The sequence below is a fragment of the Eublepharis macularius genome, chromosome 4 (genome assembly GCF_028583425.1).
Source record: "Eublepharis macularius isolate TG4126 chromosome 4, MPM_Emac_v1.0, whole genome shotgun sequence".
Classification (NCBI taxonomy): Eukaryota; Metazoa; Chordata; class Lepidosauria; order Squamata; family Eublepharidae; genus Eublepharis; species Eublepharis macularius.
Genome location: NC_072793.1, coordinates 33,724,738 through 33,739,546, shown reverse-complemented (window position 1 = coordinate 33,739,546; position 14,809 = coordinate 33,724,738). Strand labels below are relative to the sequence as shown.

At 42.1% G+C, this 14,809-nt stretch overlaps 1 protein-coding gene across 5 annotated transcripts in view; it reads left to right on the top strand.

The window, feature by feature from the left end:
* Positions 1-14,809, top strand: part of EXOC7 (exocyst complex component 7) — a 47,022-nt gene that overhangs the window by 18,567 nt on the left and 13,646 nt on the right. For 2 of the 5 annotated variants that reach the window (XM_054975936.1, XM_054975935.1), the window contains 6 exons: positions 2,736-2,804; positions 5,957-6,102; positions 6,192-6,344; positions 9,661-9,759; positions 10,348-10,410; positions 12,181-12,247. In XM_054975936.1, the coding sequence (XP_054831911.1) occupies positions 2,736-2,804; positions 5,957-6,102; positions 6,192-6,344; positions 9,661-9,759; positions 10,348-10,410; positions 12,181-12,247 (597 nt within the window). Of the gene's footprint in view, positions 1-1,993; positions 2,087-2,735; positions 2,805-5,956; positions 6,103-6,191; positions 6,345-9,660; positions 9,760-10,347; positions 10,411-12,180; positions 12,248-14,809 lie in introns of all 5 variants that reach the window. The other 3 variants (XM_054975934.1, XM_054975932.1, XM_054975937.1) reach the window with 2 other exon arrangements.

Sequence of the window (14,809 nt, the reverse complement as noted above, 5' to 3'; positions counted from 1 at the left end):
TTACCGTGATGAGTACATATTCCTCCATTATTCTGGTAGAGAACATGAAATACAATTGCGCCATCATAACTAGTCTACTGTGGCCTTTTGAATCAGCAGTAATGCCTATGACATTGGAACCACAGGAGCATTTGGATGCTAGATTGGCCCCATTTCATTTTATTTGGCAAAATGCAAGGTATTTTTTTGGCATTTTTTTCCAGTGCAACCATTTGTATTTTCCCCCCATTGGGAAGATCATATGTCTTGTTTGTTCCGTGATTGTATGCCCCATGTACAAAGCAATGCCCTGCCCTTTGGGGTGTCCGTCTGAGTGTGTCTTATGTGTGCTCCTGACTTTTATTTTGCTTTGCTGCATGTTCACTAATTGTTTCATGAACCCGGTTTGTGGACTGATGTTTTAACTCTCTTGTGCTTTTTTCAGTGTTTCATAGTTGCAGTATCCTGCTTCGTCTAAAGCTTAAAAAAAGAAATTAATTTTTGTGATTGATTTTAATTTATATAGAAGAATAGCGGCCCAGAGTGGATGGGGTTGGTGAAGCTCGACCTCTATTGTCCTTCTTTAACTCTTTTGTTAGGAAAAGAGAGGGGAACAGAGATGGGTTGTGCAATTGGCTCTTGGTTGCTATTGTCTCTGACTCTCATAGATGCTAACCCTGTTCTGTAAAATCTTTTGTTAGAACTCTGCCTTTTCCACAGTGAGAATGCTCAGAAATAACAAATGGTTTCTAATTGGGAGGAGCCTCACCTATAAAGGCAGGAATGCCTTAGAAGGCTGTTGCTGCTAGCCCTTCTAGCAACAGAACGAAATGAGTACATTTGTGCAGTTCCAGCTAAAGTGGCAGGGGATTGTGTACGGGCTTCCTGTATTCCAGGTGATGGTGTGTTGCGTAGCACAAGGCCGTTTCCTTCTCAGTGCTTCTCTGTACCCTTATCCTTAGCATGAAATGGAACAAAAATTCTGAAAACCATCACTCACAGATGATGCTGGAATCTTTCCTCAAGGAGTTTTCAGTATATTGTGACTAACAGGAGAAACCCTTTCCGAATTTGTGATATGTCTTACCATTTGTAAAAGCAGCAGCCGCATGGAATCAGCAGATCAAATCCCAAACGAGTGCCCTCAGACCTCAAGGGGAATTGCAGTCTATGGAACAGCGGCTTACAAAGTGATGAAGTGGATAGATGCTGGTTATGACAGTATAGCCATAGCATAGTCCCTTTCGCAATGAGAAGGGGTTTTTCCATGGCACTCCTCCTGCTTCTGTAATGTCTGATGACAGTTACAGAATGTATTATTTACATTCTGTAATTGACATTCTGTAATTGACATTTACAGTAAGTACCTGCCTTCTTAAGTCAAAAAAAGGAAAGCACTGTGTTGCTATTGCATATTGATTTCATTTAGAGAATGATTTGCTGTCTCTCTAGAAGTCTGCTGAATGTTGTTCACAAACTAGAAATAATAAAATTATAAAAACAACATCATAAATACTGTGAACAATAAAAAGGCATTAAGATAGCATAAAGCAACAGTTAAAAAGCTTGAGGAAAAAGAAAAGTTTTGGCCTGGTGCCTAAAAGACTATAAGGCAGGCATCAGGCAAGCATCTGAAAGGTTGGTTAAATAATACAGCTGGAATTATTTTTCGTTGCTTTGTATTCGCTGACCTGAAAAATCTTAAGCACGTTGCTGAGCAGGCAGTTTCAGTGGCTTTTGCAGCATGTGAAATTGAACTGATGTCTGAAGGGGGAGCCATGTTCTCAAAAAGAATGCCAGTGCAGAGACTATGCGCCTGCTTTAAAGGTCTGCTGAATGGGACTTCCTGTGCCTGTACGTGCCTGTGCCTGTAGACTGAGCATTCTCACTGTTGACCAGCTCTGCCATGTTGTGTTTGGGTGACCAGGCGCCGGTGGAGGGTTGCTTTGTGGTTGTTTCTCTCATTCACTTCCAAGGTCTCTTTGTCTCTCCTCTCTTGCGGCTCTGGTGACAGGCACGATCCGTAAGGCTCAGAACCTTCTGAAACAGTATTCTCAGCAGTGTCTAGATGGGAAAAAGGGGGCCTCTAACTTCATTCCTATGGAAGGTAATCACTTCTCTCACTCTTTCACTCTTGGGGTCTAAGGCGGGTACTCATCTGTCTTCGGTGTCCAAGGCTTCTGTTAGTCATTGCTTCCGCTGTTGGTATATCCTGAGAGAATGCTTCAACTTGAATAAATATCCCAGCTTCTTTGGCGCTTAAAACAGCACACAATGAGCAAAGAGATGGGTGCAAAAGTAAAACAGGGAACTCTTTGGAGAATTGCAAGCCACATAACTTAAAAGAAGTCCAGTCTGTGTTGCAGTTTAACTGGCTAACAGAAGTCCTGCTGTGTCTTGGTGACCTTTCCCTCTCTATTTCTATACTTGTTCACTTCTTCAGGACACTTCTAGAAGGGTAGCAGCAACCCTTTCAGCCTCAGTCAGCTTGGAGTTGTTCGCCAAAGGTACAACTTTCTGCTGTCCCTTCCTCCTGAGGAAAGCAAACTGAAATAAAGGCAGCTGTGTCAAAATTATAGTTAGACTTGCTTGGGTCCTCTTTGGTGTTCTGAGAAGGGATGGTAGATTGAGTTGTCAGCAAAACATTTGTAAATTTCTGATTGGCAAGCGAATAACATCTGAAGTGACAAGCAGCCATGCTGAGATGGTCTTGGATAAACTGCTCCTTCTGTTAATGCCCATTGACATCTCACTAGGTCATGAGCATGATTTACGAGTTAAACACCTTTCCGATACCCTGACTGACAAGCACGGGCTAGCTGCTGGTAAGTACCACGTCAAAACTTAAGCTGGCTAACCTTAATAATGTTTCAGCATTTACTGTGGTATAGTCTAAGATCACTTCCAGATGAAAGTTTGTTCAGAAGTGACATTCATGATACCTGCTAATTGTGTGGGGATTTGGATAATCCCCGCTCTTATCCCTGCCAGTCCAAAAGTCAGACTTGGGACTAACAGGATTAGCATGGATGGTACAACCCTAAAATTATTGTGTAAAGTTCCTACACTAACTAGTATCTTTTCCCTTTTCACTGTTTAATACTACAATGCTAAACCACCCATAAAGAATACTTACCTGGACAGCACGTTCGTTAGCTCCTTCACAAAGCTATTCGTAGCCATTTGCTTATTCCAGGTTTCTTTACACTTAATTATATATAATAAGTAAATTCCCTGAGCTGTTCAGTCAGGGATGGAAGTTTGGTGACATAAGAGTTTGAGCAGATTATGTCTTCTCAAATGGCAAATAGGGAGAACTCAAGGAGAGCCAGTTTGGTGTAGTGGTTAAGAGCGTGGGACTCTAATCTGGAGAGCCAGGTTTGATTCCCCACTCCTCCACTTGAAGCCAGCTGGGTGACCTTGGGCTAGTCACAGTTCTCTGGAGCTCTCTCAGCCCCACCCACCTCACAGGGTGTTTTGTTGTGGGGATGATAATGACATACTATGTAAACCACTCTGATTGGGCATTAAGTTGTCCTGAAGGGCGGTGTATAAATCGAATGTTATGTTATTAAGAAGTGGAATAAAAAGCCCTCCTTAATGTCTTTGGAGTCTATCTGTGAGCATTTTGTGTTTCAAATGCAACTTGTATCTTCCCTCAGGTCTTCTGGCAATAGACATACGTAATGCGTAATAGAAATCACTCATTTCTCACATCATTGTAAACACCTCCATAGTCATCTGGTCCAATACTTTCCAGTGTAGCCAGGCTGTCTAGCTCTGTCTCTGTACAGACAGGCTCTGCTAGCTGCCCCTAGGCTGCATATTACTGTTGGGAGAAGATGTTAACATGGTACCTTCAATCAGAAAAATATGGTGCTGAAAATACAAAACACTCTAGTAAAGCCATCATGTAAAGAAGCATTTCCTTGTCCCCAACACAACGCCACTGAGTTGCAGTGTCATTATCTTGTGGAGGGTGATTGTGTAGTCCTCACTGTTGAATTTCAGTACTTGATAAAGGCAATTATCCTTCAAGCCAAAACATAGATTAGTTAACCCGAAACCTTGGGAAAAATGAAAAAACGAAAATGAAATATCTATATAAAAACAGATCAATGTCTTAAGACATCACCCTGTTTTTATCTAGACATTTTTTATTCTTTATCCCAACCCCTTTAACCCAACCTTGGTTACTTAATGCAAGCTGCATAGTGCCTCTGATGGGATATTGTATGTTTAAATTAGTTCCTATATAAAAACTCACTATGCATAGAAAACCATTTTGTTTGGAGGAAGACGAGGCTAGAAATCATTTCCTTGACATGCTAGGTTCTATGGCTACGAAGTATTTAATATGGAGTAACATTCGCGTGACCTCCTCTTCTTGCAGTTTGAAGAGGTACAGTACGGCATCAAATATATCATGCAGTTTTGCTGGTTGGATAGCTTTGCTATCAGATGTCAGACCAGAAAAGCTGCAGCTATAACATCAGCAGGAAAAGAAGGATCAGGTTGCGATGTTGTCCAGATTACTAGACAAAAGAATTGGCTTTCAGAGGGGGAATTATAGGAATCATGATAAATGGGAAGCCAGTCTGGAGGGAGATTTTATAAACTTTTGCCTGTTTTTCAAAGAGAAATTGGCAACACTTCTCCAAGAAGAAAAGCTGTGTTCTTTGGAGCGTCACAGATTGTTCTGTTCAGCTGTTCTTGGGGTTGAGAAAGATGAAGTATTTTGACACTTTGGAGATGTACTGATCTATTATGCCATAAAGGTTTTTAAGGCCACATGCTACCTTACCAGTTACTACCAGTATTTTTCCATGTTTGTGTGCATCATAACATACGCTGGAAAGGACAGTGCTACTAAATTAAGACTCTGAACTCCCATTCTGAGTCACAAATGGTAGCACATCTCATGTTAGGAATGGAATGTCAGGGCACATAGATCCCACAGGTAAGACAATTTAAGTTTTACCAGTTCTGCGTTTAGTGATGAAAAACTCTAGAAACCGATTAATTTTAGAAATAGATTTGTGCTTCAGAAATAAATGCTGCCAGTTCAGAAACCTCCACGTCTCTCTGAGCTGTGCAGGTCTATTCACCCACCCCCATATTTTGTTTCAGCTTGTGACCGCTTAGCAATAACCTTCTTACATGCCATTTCTCTCCCCACTCCACATTCCCAAAGTGATCAAGTTCTGAGGCATAAGGGAGGAGAACTGTAGCCAAAGGTGGGGTTTTTTGCAGTTCCAATGAGGGCTTCTATGCATGCTTTGAGAATGAAATCTGGGGGCTGTAGTTCTTATTTCTCCTGATTGATTGACTAGGAGAAATGAAAAACTACAGTTCTCACATCCTCGGCATCTACCGCAGTTGCTCCCTTCCCTCCCTCAGTAATTTGGTCAGTTTGAAGAAAATGTGGTCGGAGGAATAAGCGGCAGATGAGCAGTGATGAAGGCGCTTCCCTAGGGTGGGGTCTGGGGCTCAAGCTTTTTCCAATTCTCCAAAAAATACATGAGAGATTTCATCCATCACCAACTCTTTTTACATTTATTAAACTAACATTGTGTGTCAGTGTTGAGACTTTCCTTGATGAAACGTATGGTTAATTCTCAAATGCTAGGATACCTGGGCAAGATGGTAGAGCACAATTTCTTTTTTTACAAAGCAAGAGTCAATAAGTAGCATAGACTGTCTTTGTTACACTAACTGAAGAGAAGGCGATACTAGTGAATGTGTCTTTCACACTGATGCCTCATCATTCATTTTTCATTACTTCATAAGCTTAGGTCATGTCGTACCAAGAAGAGTATGAAATGTCCAATTTCTACCACTACATGGGCACACATCCTGGGTGTATTGATGTGATTTACCACATGGGCAGGCAAATGCTATAAATTTTCATTCCCAATGATGATATGGGATTACAGCAAGCTGACGTCTTTCTTATATTTATGTACAATCCCCACAGGGAGAGATGACATGTTGGACGTGGAGATTGACGCATATATCCACTGTGTGAGTGCCTTCATCAAACTGGCCCAGAGCGAGTACCAGCTCCTGACGGAAATCATCCCAGAACACCACCAGAAGAAGACGTTCGACTCTCTCATTCAGGTCCCTTTACATCTGAGCTTGGTTTGTTGCTTTTGCACAAAACCCCGTGTTTGTTTCTCCTAACTTATTTAAGGTTTTCTTTGCTATAGGAGTCATTGGACAACTTGATGATAGAGGGGGACAACATTGTCTCTGCAGCCCGGAAAGCCATCATGCGTCATGATTATTCAGCCGTGCTGACTATCTTCCCTATCCTGAAGCACTTAAAACAGACAAAACCAGAATTTGATCAAGTTTTGCAGGTAACCAGTTATCCGTAAAAATCGCTGTTGTGAAATATACTTTGTGTATAATGCAGGACTGGGATCAGGGCTTTGGGCAGAATTTGGCAGCAACAGGAAACTGAAGCAGGGTGAATGTCCATTCATAATACAGGTGTCTATCAAGTAAGTAAAGAGTCAATAACCAGGCACTAAATGTAGACTATATGCCCTGACCTGGATAGCTGGTGAGTCTGATCTCATCAGATCTCAGAAGCTAAGCAGGGTCAGCCTTGGTTAGTAACTGAATGGGAGACCTCCAAGAAAGTCCAAGGTTGTAGAGGCAGGCAATGGCAAAGCACCTCTGTTAGTCTCTTGCTATGAAAACTCCAACAGGGGTCGCCATAAATCAACTCTGACTTGATGGCAATCTCCACCAACAAATATAGACTATAGATGAAACAGAACTGAAAATCTTAACTAAAAACAAGTCCAGAGGAAGCAGAGATTTTCAGCCAAGGTGGACATTAGTTAGGAACATACCAGCGAGAACTAGTAAACTAGTTAATCTTACACTAACAGAAAGGTGCACAAAACTGGTGAGAGATCTTTTAGTGGCCCAACCAGTAGCTTACATGATCACAGAATTCTTCAGATAAAACATCCATTATGTAATTTTTAAGCCGACTGTTCCAACAATGTTGTCATTCCAGATGACACACAATAAAAAAGATATTCCTCTTTTAATTTGATCTTGTTTTACACCATTCTGTCTTTGTAACATCTCCCCCTCCCCTTTTTCTGAGTATTTAGCCCAGCCTGAAGGATGTACATATCTATATATCTGAGAAAGTGAGTGCTGACTTTCAAAAGCTGAAATAGATTTTGTTAATCTTTAAGGTATTAACAGACTCCTCTGTGATTTTCCTACATGGCTGTCCCTCTGAAAACCACTAGAGCAACTTTTTAATCCAAATCATCATGAAATGTATGCCAGCTTGAAAGATCAATGTCTTGACTTGCCACTTTGAAGAGTATAAAACAGGATTTTTGAGAGAGGTACTTCTACAGCAGAGATGGTCCAGCTCTCAGTTCCATTCTGCCTCACTTCATGGAAAGATGGAATCTGAGAAAACTGACGTCTCAAAATATCACTAAAATGAGGGAAATAATTCCCTCATTTGTATTGTAGGGAAGATGCTTCACTAATGAGTTAGGGACCATAGACTTCATCACTATATTGCCTTGCATATTATCTGCTGCTTTAAATATGTATTCTTATGTACTACTAGTGTTCCATGTTGTCAGTCCTAGAATTGATTATGTTCTGCTTCAGTATTTTTTCTACTCTGTATTGGATTCTTGCTAATACTATGTCTTTAAAACTTGTATCTATTTACCCTATAGCATTGTTTATGGAAATGTCCTTAATACAGTATTGAAATGTACTTGATACTTATTGTACTAATCTCATACTGTGTAATCCGCCTCGAGTCTCAGTGAGAAAGGCGGGCTATAAATGACATAAATAAAATAAATAAAATAAAGACATCATAAGAATTTGCTCTATAATAACTGTGATTGTTTCTATCATAGGGATACCTGATTTGAGTCAGGGCGTTTGGCAAAAAAAGTTAATGTTTTTTTATGGTTATGGCTGGGAGAGAGATCCAGAGGAGTTAGCTGTGTTAGTCCGTAGTTGCAAAATAGTAAAGTGTCCGGCAGCACCTTTAAGATTAACCATCTTTCTTGTAGAATAATCTGATAAAGAGAGCAATGGTTCTCGAAAGCTTATGCTACAATAAAGTTGGTTAGTCTTAAAGGTGCTACTGGACTCTACTATGTGGCTGGGAGCTAACTGATAGGCATTGATGTCCTAACAGCTTTGTGTTCTTGAACAAGTGTTCGAGGTGATCCATCTGCGAGGGGAAACAGTAGTTCTGTGTGAAGGAACAGCAGGTTTAAAGCTTTGGAAAAGGCAGAGCTGTGAGTGGGCTGGCTTATGGGGCCAGAGAAGGCAGCAAACGGTCCATTCCCGTGGCTGTTTCTGCTGGCAAAACCATCGTGGGAGGGAAGGCAAAAGCCCCTCCTCCCTTCTTGCAGCACCCTGGAGCCAAAAAAGCCCTGTAATGGCAAGATACTCTGTTCTACGTGGCAGCAAGTCGGAATAGGCACCCATTTCCCAACCTATATAAACTGTAATGTATAGTTTGAGCTTCAGTTTCATTATCTGTAGCGTCGCTTGCATTACTTGTTACATCCATCTGAGAGCCAAGCTACAAGTGACGAATGACACTTGCCTGGCAAGTGAACAGACTCACATGTATTCCTCCCTGTTTGCTTGCCACTCACTCGCTCTCCACTTGATCAAGTGGAGCGCAAGTGAACAGGGAGGAATACACGTGAGTCTGTTCACTTGCCAGGCAAGTGTCATTCGTCACTTGTAGCTTGGCTCTGAGATTGGCAATTACAAATATCCCTTCCGCCATTTAAGAGGAGACGTACAAATAAGAATTTTAGCTGTGGCTGGTTCTGACGACCTGCACAATCAGGTGAATTCATTGCTTGATTTTGTTTTTAATCTGTGCTGTTAAATGTATTTATAGGCCTATCTCTCCCATCCTCTGTTTACAAATCAGTAAAATGTACATGTACTCCCTCACACAATTCCTAGGGTTAATTGCAACTTTGAAACTGCCAAGCTAGCCTAATGTTCTATTGGCAATGGGATCCATTCATTTTTTGTTAATGTTATGAAGCAATGACTCTTAGAACTGGAAAAATTTCCATGGAAACACGAAGTGCTGGAAAATTTTTCACCCCGCATAACTAATGATCACACAGTCCACACTCCATACTGCTCAGGCAGAAAGCCAAGCAGCTCAGAGGCAAGGGTCCCTTGAGCAGCTTAAAATGTGGATTGAAGGTCTGCACTGCTGTCTAGCAAGCTAGCCGCATGTTTCCCAGGCCAACCAAAGAAGTGTCAGTCTCTAGAATCTGGCCACTGGCATAGTATATTGGTAAGCTGCAGGTTTTTGTCACTGCTGGGGTGGGATAGCTGTGCTCAGACTTGGATGCCAGCTCAATGAATGGTCATAAAATCAATTGTATAGCAGCTATTTAAATCATAGATGTGAAGACTTTAACCCCTGGGAGGAGGGAGCTGGGTTGCTCTTTCAAGAGCACATGCCTTGCACCACTTTGTGTTCAAGAGGGAACATTGAGTCTTTTGTGTTACGACAAACTGAGTGTTTTCTTTGTACCAATGGAATTGTAAGTAGCTGCGTTTTCAGAAGCTAACAGCCATCTTTCTCTTTCCCCCAAGGAGTCCCATGAGTTGTGTTGTTGTGTATTTCAGGGCACTGCGGCCAGCACTAAGAACAAGCTCCCAAGCCTCATTACCTCAATGGAGACGACAGGAGCCAAGGCTCTGGAAGACTTCGCCGACAACATCAAGGTAACTGCGATCTCTCTGCCAGTTGCCTCTTTATTCATTGAGAACAGCTCTGGAGACTTGCGCAAATGTTTTATTCATTTATTGGTTTTAAATGTTGATGTAGGCTCCTGGAAGCCATGTTTTTGAAGGTGACAAATGAACTGACTTAACTTTCGGAAGTGTAGAAAGCACGTGTTAAGCTAATTGATGATGCGTCTAATGGGCAATATTATATGGAAGAGTCTGCAGGATGCTTTGCAGAGACCTTTTGGCTGAGAAAGAGAACACTTTCTCTGGTAACAGCGATGCCTTCTGTTTGAAATCTCTTCCAAGCAGCGTCTGGCCGTTTCCACACGGCTTACCTTTTGCCGGGATGCAGTGTGATCTCGCGCGAAATCACACGATAACAGCATCGTGCACCAAGACGCTGTATCCCAACAAAAGGTAAGCCGTATGGAAACGGCCTCTTGTCTTTAGGCTCAGTAGGTGGTGCCATTGGCCCTTAGGGCCATAGCAAGTAAGGAGATGGTCCCCAAACAGTACCCCCCAAATAAACTCAGGGCAGTTCTACCCTATTCACACTTCTAGATATACTCTTTTTCTTTCTAGAACAACCCAGACAAGGAGTACAACATGCCAAAAGATGGGACAGTTCATGAACTCACCAGCAATGTATGTGAAAATTCAGGATGTTCCATGGTAAAACCCATCCAGTGATTTCATTCCTTTTTATTTTTCTTTTACAAGTTCTATTCTTCCTGCACCAGGAGAAATTGCATGTTTTAAAATAGGCCTATTTTTACTATCACAAGAAGGTGGCATTAAGTAAAGTATTGGTCTGTTTACCCCAGTTACATTGCAGGAAACTCATGTTTACAATATGACCTTCAAAATAGTGGTGTGTGGGGAAATGGGCTGCTGAGTGTATGTGCCGCAGCAGAAGGGGTTTCGTCATTCCCTCATTTCCACCCAGCAGGTTTTTGCAGGCAGAAAAGGGCTGTTGGGGTGGGCTGTGAGTGTTACTGCTGGAGAGGCACACGGAACTGGCAGTAAGACCAACATCCCACCCCCAATAGCCCCTTTCTGCCTGCAAAAGCATACCGGGTGGAAAGGAAGGAGCGATGAGACCTCTCCAGCCTCCGCACACACTCGGGACCCCATTTCCCCACACACCACTATTTTGAGGGTGAGTGCCGGTCACAAGTTAAGAGTGAGTTTCTCCCAATCTAAACCATGTTTAACACCATGTAATCAGACCCTAGTTTGGGATTTATTATCCAGCTAGAAAATCCTAATCTGGAAATCTCTCATCTTTAAGGTTTTGGAAAGCCTGAAATATTCTGTGACTTTCGATGAATGATGCTGAGGCTTTTCCTCATGCCCATTCTCTTTTGTTCTTCACCATGTTGACCAGGACGGAGGGTGCAGCAGAAATGGGAGAGGCCATCTCTCACCTCTTCTTTTATTCTTTTCATATTAGCACTTTTAATCTGTTCATTCTTTGAACCTGCTCTTTTGGGATATCTGGCAGGCTCACGGAGAGCGCTGCAGTCAGCTCACGCACCTAGCTTCAGCAACCGTCTGTGGAGATCCTGGGTTGAAGGCAGGTCCAAATTTGAGTATGGCTGGCCACAATTCCAGCTTGATTATGACAGCTCTTGCTTTTGACCAGTAACTCCCTTTCTCCTGCCCCTTCTCCCCAGTTGCTTCTTACCTGTGTGACAATCTGTTCTTGGCCAGCCAAGACTTCACCAAGAGATTGTCTCTGTAACTATAAAAGCTCCAAAGAGCTGAGAGGAGGATGCAGTTGCTGCCCCACATCCTCTCCCCAGCCACTGTGAGGCAAAACTAGAGTTCTGCTTGCTGTGGCTACAGAAGAGGACGGTAAGTGAAGACACAGAGCCACCAGGAGAGGAACTGTTGTAGTTGCGTGATGTCTTAGTGCCTCAGAGTTTGTCAAAGACTGATGCCATCTCCAAATAGAATCTTAGACAAGAGTATCATGGAGGTGACAAGACAGGCAGTAGTATTAATGAGGTACAAAGGCTAAGCAATGGCCCTGAAGAGCAGAGTTCACGCTTTATCTAAGAGCCAAGCTACAAGTGACGCCTGACACAGGTTGGACACTTGTCAGCTTCCCTCAAATTTTGATGGGAAATGTAGGCATCCTGGTCTTGCAGCTGTAATGGAGAGCCAAGCTGTAAAACCAGGATGCCTACATTTCCCATCAAAACTTGAGGGAAACTGACAAGTGTCCAACCTGTGTAAGGCGTCACTTGTAGCTTGGCTCTAAGAAGGCGTGATGAGCCCACTGCTTATGTAAATAATTGTCTTTGTTTTCATAATTATCTGATGAGGAACATCTGGTTGACCTCGTTTTTCACAAAATGGAGGGTGAGGTGATATATTTAAAATGAAGAATACATTTCTCTCTTTTTGCAGGCTATTCTTTTCCTACAGCAGTTGCTGGACTTTCAGGAAACTGCAGGTGCCATGCTGGCCTCCCAAGGTATTAACACAGGGTTTCCTGTATGGATTAACCCGTCCTTGTTTCCTTTACTTGCTTTGCAGTAAAACCTCCTTAAGGGTACAGCTCATTCATGCCTCACTTCCTTGGCCTCGTAATGATGTGGCTCAGTCAAGGCTGCCGCCATGTAAGGTCCAGCGAGAGGTATCTGGTTTTGTTTTCAGCCTGTAAGCGTACTGCTCATTGAAGTCCATGGAGAGAGACTGGATTGTGAGATTGCCTTTCATCTCCTCAAAGTGGGAACTTTCAATGAGAAGAAATGATGATCACCGCATGAATGGGTTGTGTTAGCAGGTTCCATGACCCAGTCATTTATGTACAGATTTCTGTTGCTGGAAAAATTATGTGAGCTTTTTTTGAAACTCGGAGATTTGCATTTCCAGAATAAGAAATAATTGTTCTGATTTTACATAATTGTTACCAGTACAAGTACGTCACACACCTCTTCACAAATACTTTAGTAGAAAGAATTTTACCCAATCGGATCTTTTTTTCATTCTCCAGTAAACCTAGGTATAAACCTAGGTTTGCAATGAAATATCAAAAGAACGGGATGATCAGCTTGTCAGTCAAGCCCATGCTAAGGAGATTTAACTGTGCGCAAACTGCATCTTGTGCATGCTTCTGTCCTCCGTCCTTCACAGCTGCCTGAGTAAAACATGAAGCAAAATCCATCTCTGCATGACTCACCAGCATCCCATCATGTCCTCATGCCTCCTTCGCCTGCTAAAACTGTTTACGGGCAAAGACAGTCATGGAGCTAACTCTTTTTGCTGGCCAAAAGTGTGGTAGTTTATTGCCACTGGAGATAGGAAAGTAATTCCTTTAATATCCTTTAATAAAATTCCTTTATGCATGTGGGATGGGAGGGAGGAGAAAGGGCAATATAGCAATGGCCATAGCAGTTGCACCCGAGCAGTCATCTAGTGTAGTCGTGTATAATTGTATAACCGAGGCCATCTCATCATTGATACCACAGGAGTGACCCAGCTTGTTAGGGACCCAGTACACAAAATAGGGCATGTGCTGAATTTCACCTGTGAGAGTTCCACAGGACTCTCTTCTGTTTCTTGTGATGTTAATCTTCTGTGAATGTTGTCCAGAATCTGGAACTAGATGTCATCAATATGCTGATGACACTCAGCTCAACATGTCCTTGTCTAAGCCACCTGTGGCAGCTGTCGCTGTCACGATTCCCTGATTATAATACACACAGAGGCTCCTCCACCACACAAACAAAAACCAATACAAGTGGAACAAACCGCACATGAAGGGAAACTAATCAAATCAATCTATAACTCAAGCAGTAAACCAAGCTGTCAATCAAAATATATATTAAATACAGTGAAGAGCACAGTATCAAACTTATTTAGGAAAGTATAGTCAAGACCATAGTCTTGACAGCTTGGGTTATTGCTCGATTGATGGGATTGTTTTTCCTTCACCTACGGTGTGTTACAAGTGGCGGAGGGTGAACAAGCTTAAGATGAATCCTGTTAAGAGGGAGGTGATGCTGCTGGGAAGGGTGGGAAGGGCTAAGATCTTGGATCGTATTGTGCTCCCCATATTTTGTGGGAAACAATTGTTCAAAATACCTTCTGTCACCTACCTCTTGAATGGAATTTGACTTCCTCCCTTCACTCAAGCCAGTCTGGCCCTGTTGATCCATTCCGTAGTAATCTTGAGGCTGGAGTACTGCCATGTGGTATGGATGTGACCTCCCTTGAAAACAATTTGAAAACTTCACCTGGTGCAAAGCAACACAGTTCATTTTCATTCTGTAGTAAACTACTATGTACCTTTATTTTTCCATGTATATCCCGTTTTCCTCTCTCATTGGGATGAAAAATTGATTTTCACACCGTTCTTCACTTTATCCTCACATCAACAACTTTGTGAGGTAGATTTGTGAGAGATTGTGATGGGTCATCTGGCAAGCTTCCGCGGCAGGGAGGGGATTCAAACTCCCAGCTCCTAGTCTTACTCTACTACTATGCTATGCCAGCTCTCCCTTGTTTATTACACCTGTTTTGATGGCACTTGACTGCCTATGTGTTTCAAAATTTAATTCAAGGTGCTGGTTATTTCCTGTAAAACTCTTTCCTGGCATTAGGCCCACTTATCCGCTGTACTGTCTCTCCTAATATCCTCTCTTGCAACAGCTCTGCTCTGCGGATCAATGTTTGTTACAGGTTCCATTTTGCAGACATGTTAGAACAGTCCATTGGATTTTTTCCCCTGTAGACTTGAACCAGCCTTTTTCTTTCTTTTCTTTTAAGGTGCTACAAGTCTCCTTTTTAAAAATATATTTTATTTTTCCAAACAGAAAGGGGGGTACAGAAAGGGGGAAAAAAGGGGAGGAGAACAAAAGTTACAATTAAAAGAAAAATAAAGATACACATTACGAGGACTATCAAAATGCAATAACCATATAAGATTTATAGTATAGCTTCTAGGTAAATAACACTACACAATATTTCCTCTCTCTGTCCTGATAAACCAACAATATACCAACTATAAAACATTTAGCATTATTTATTAAAA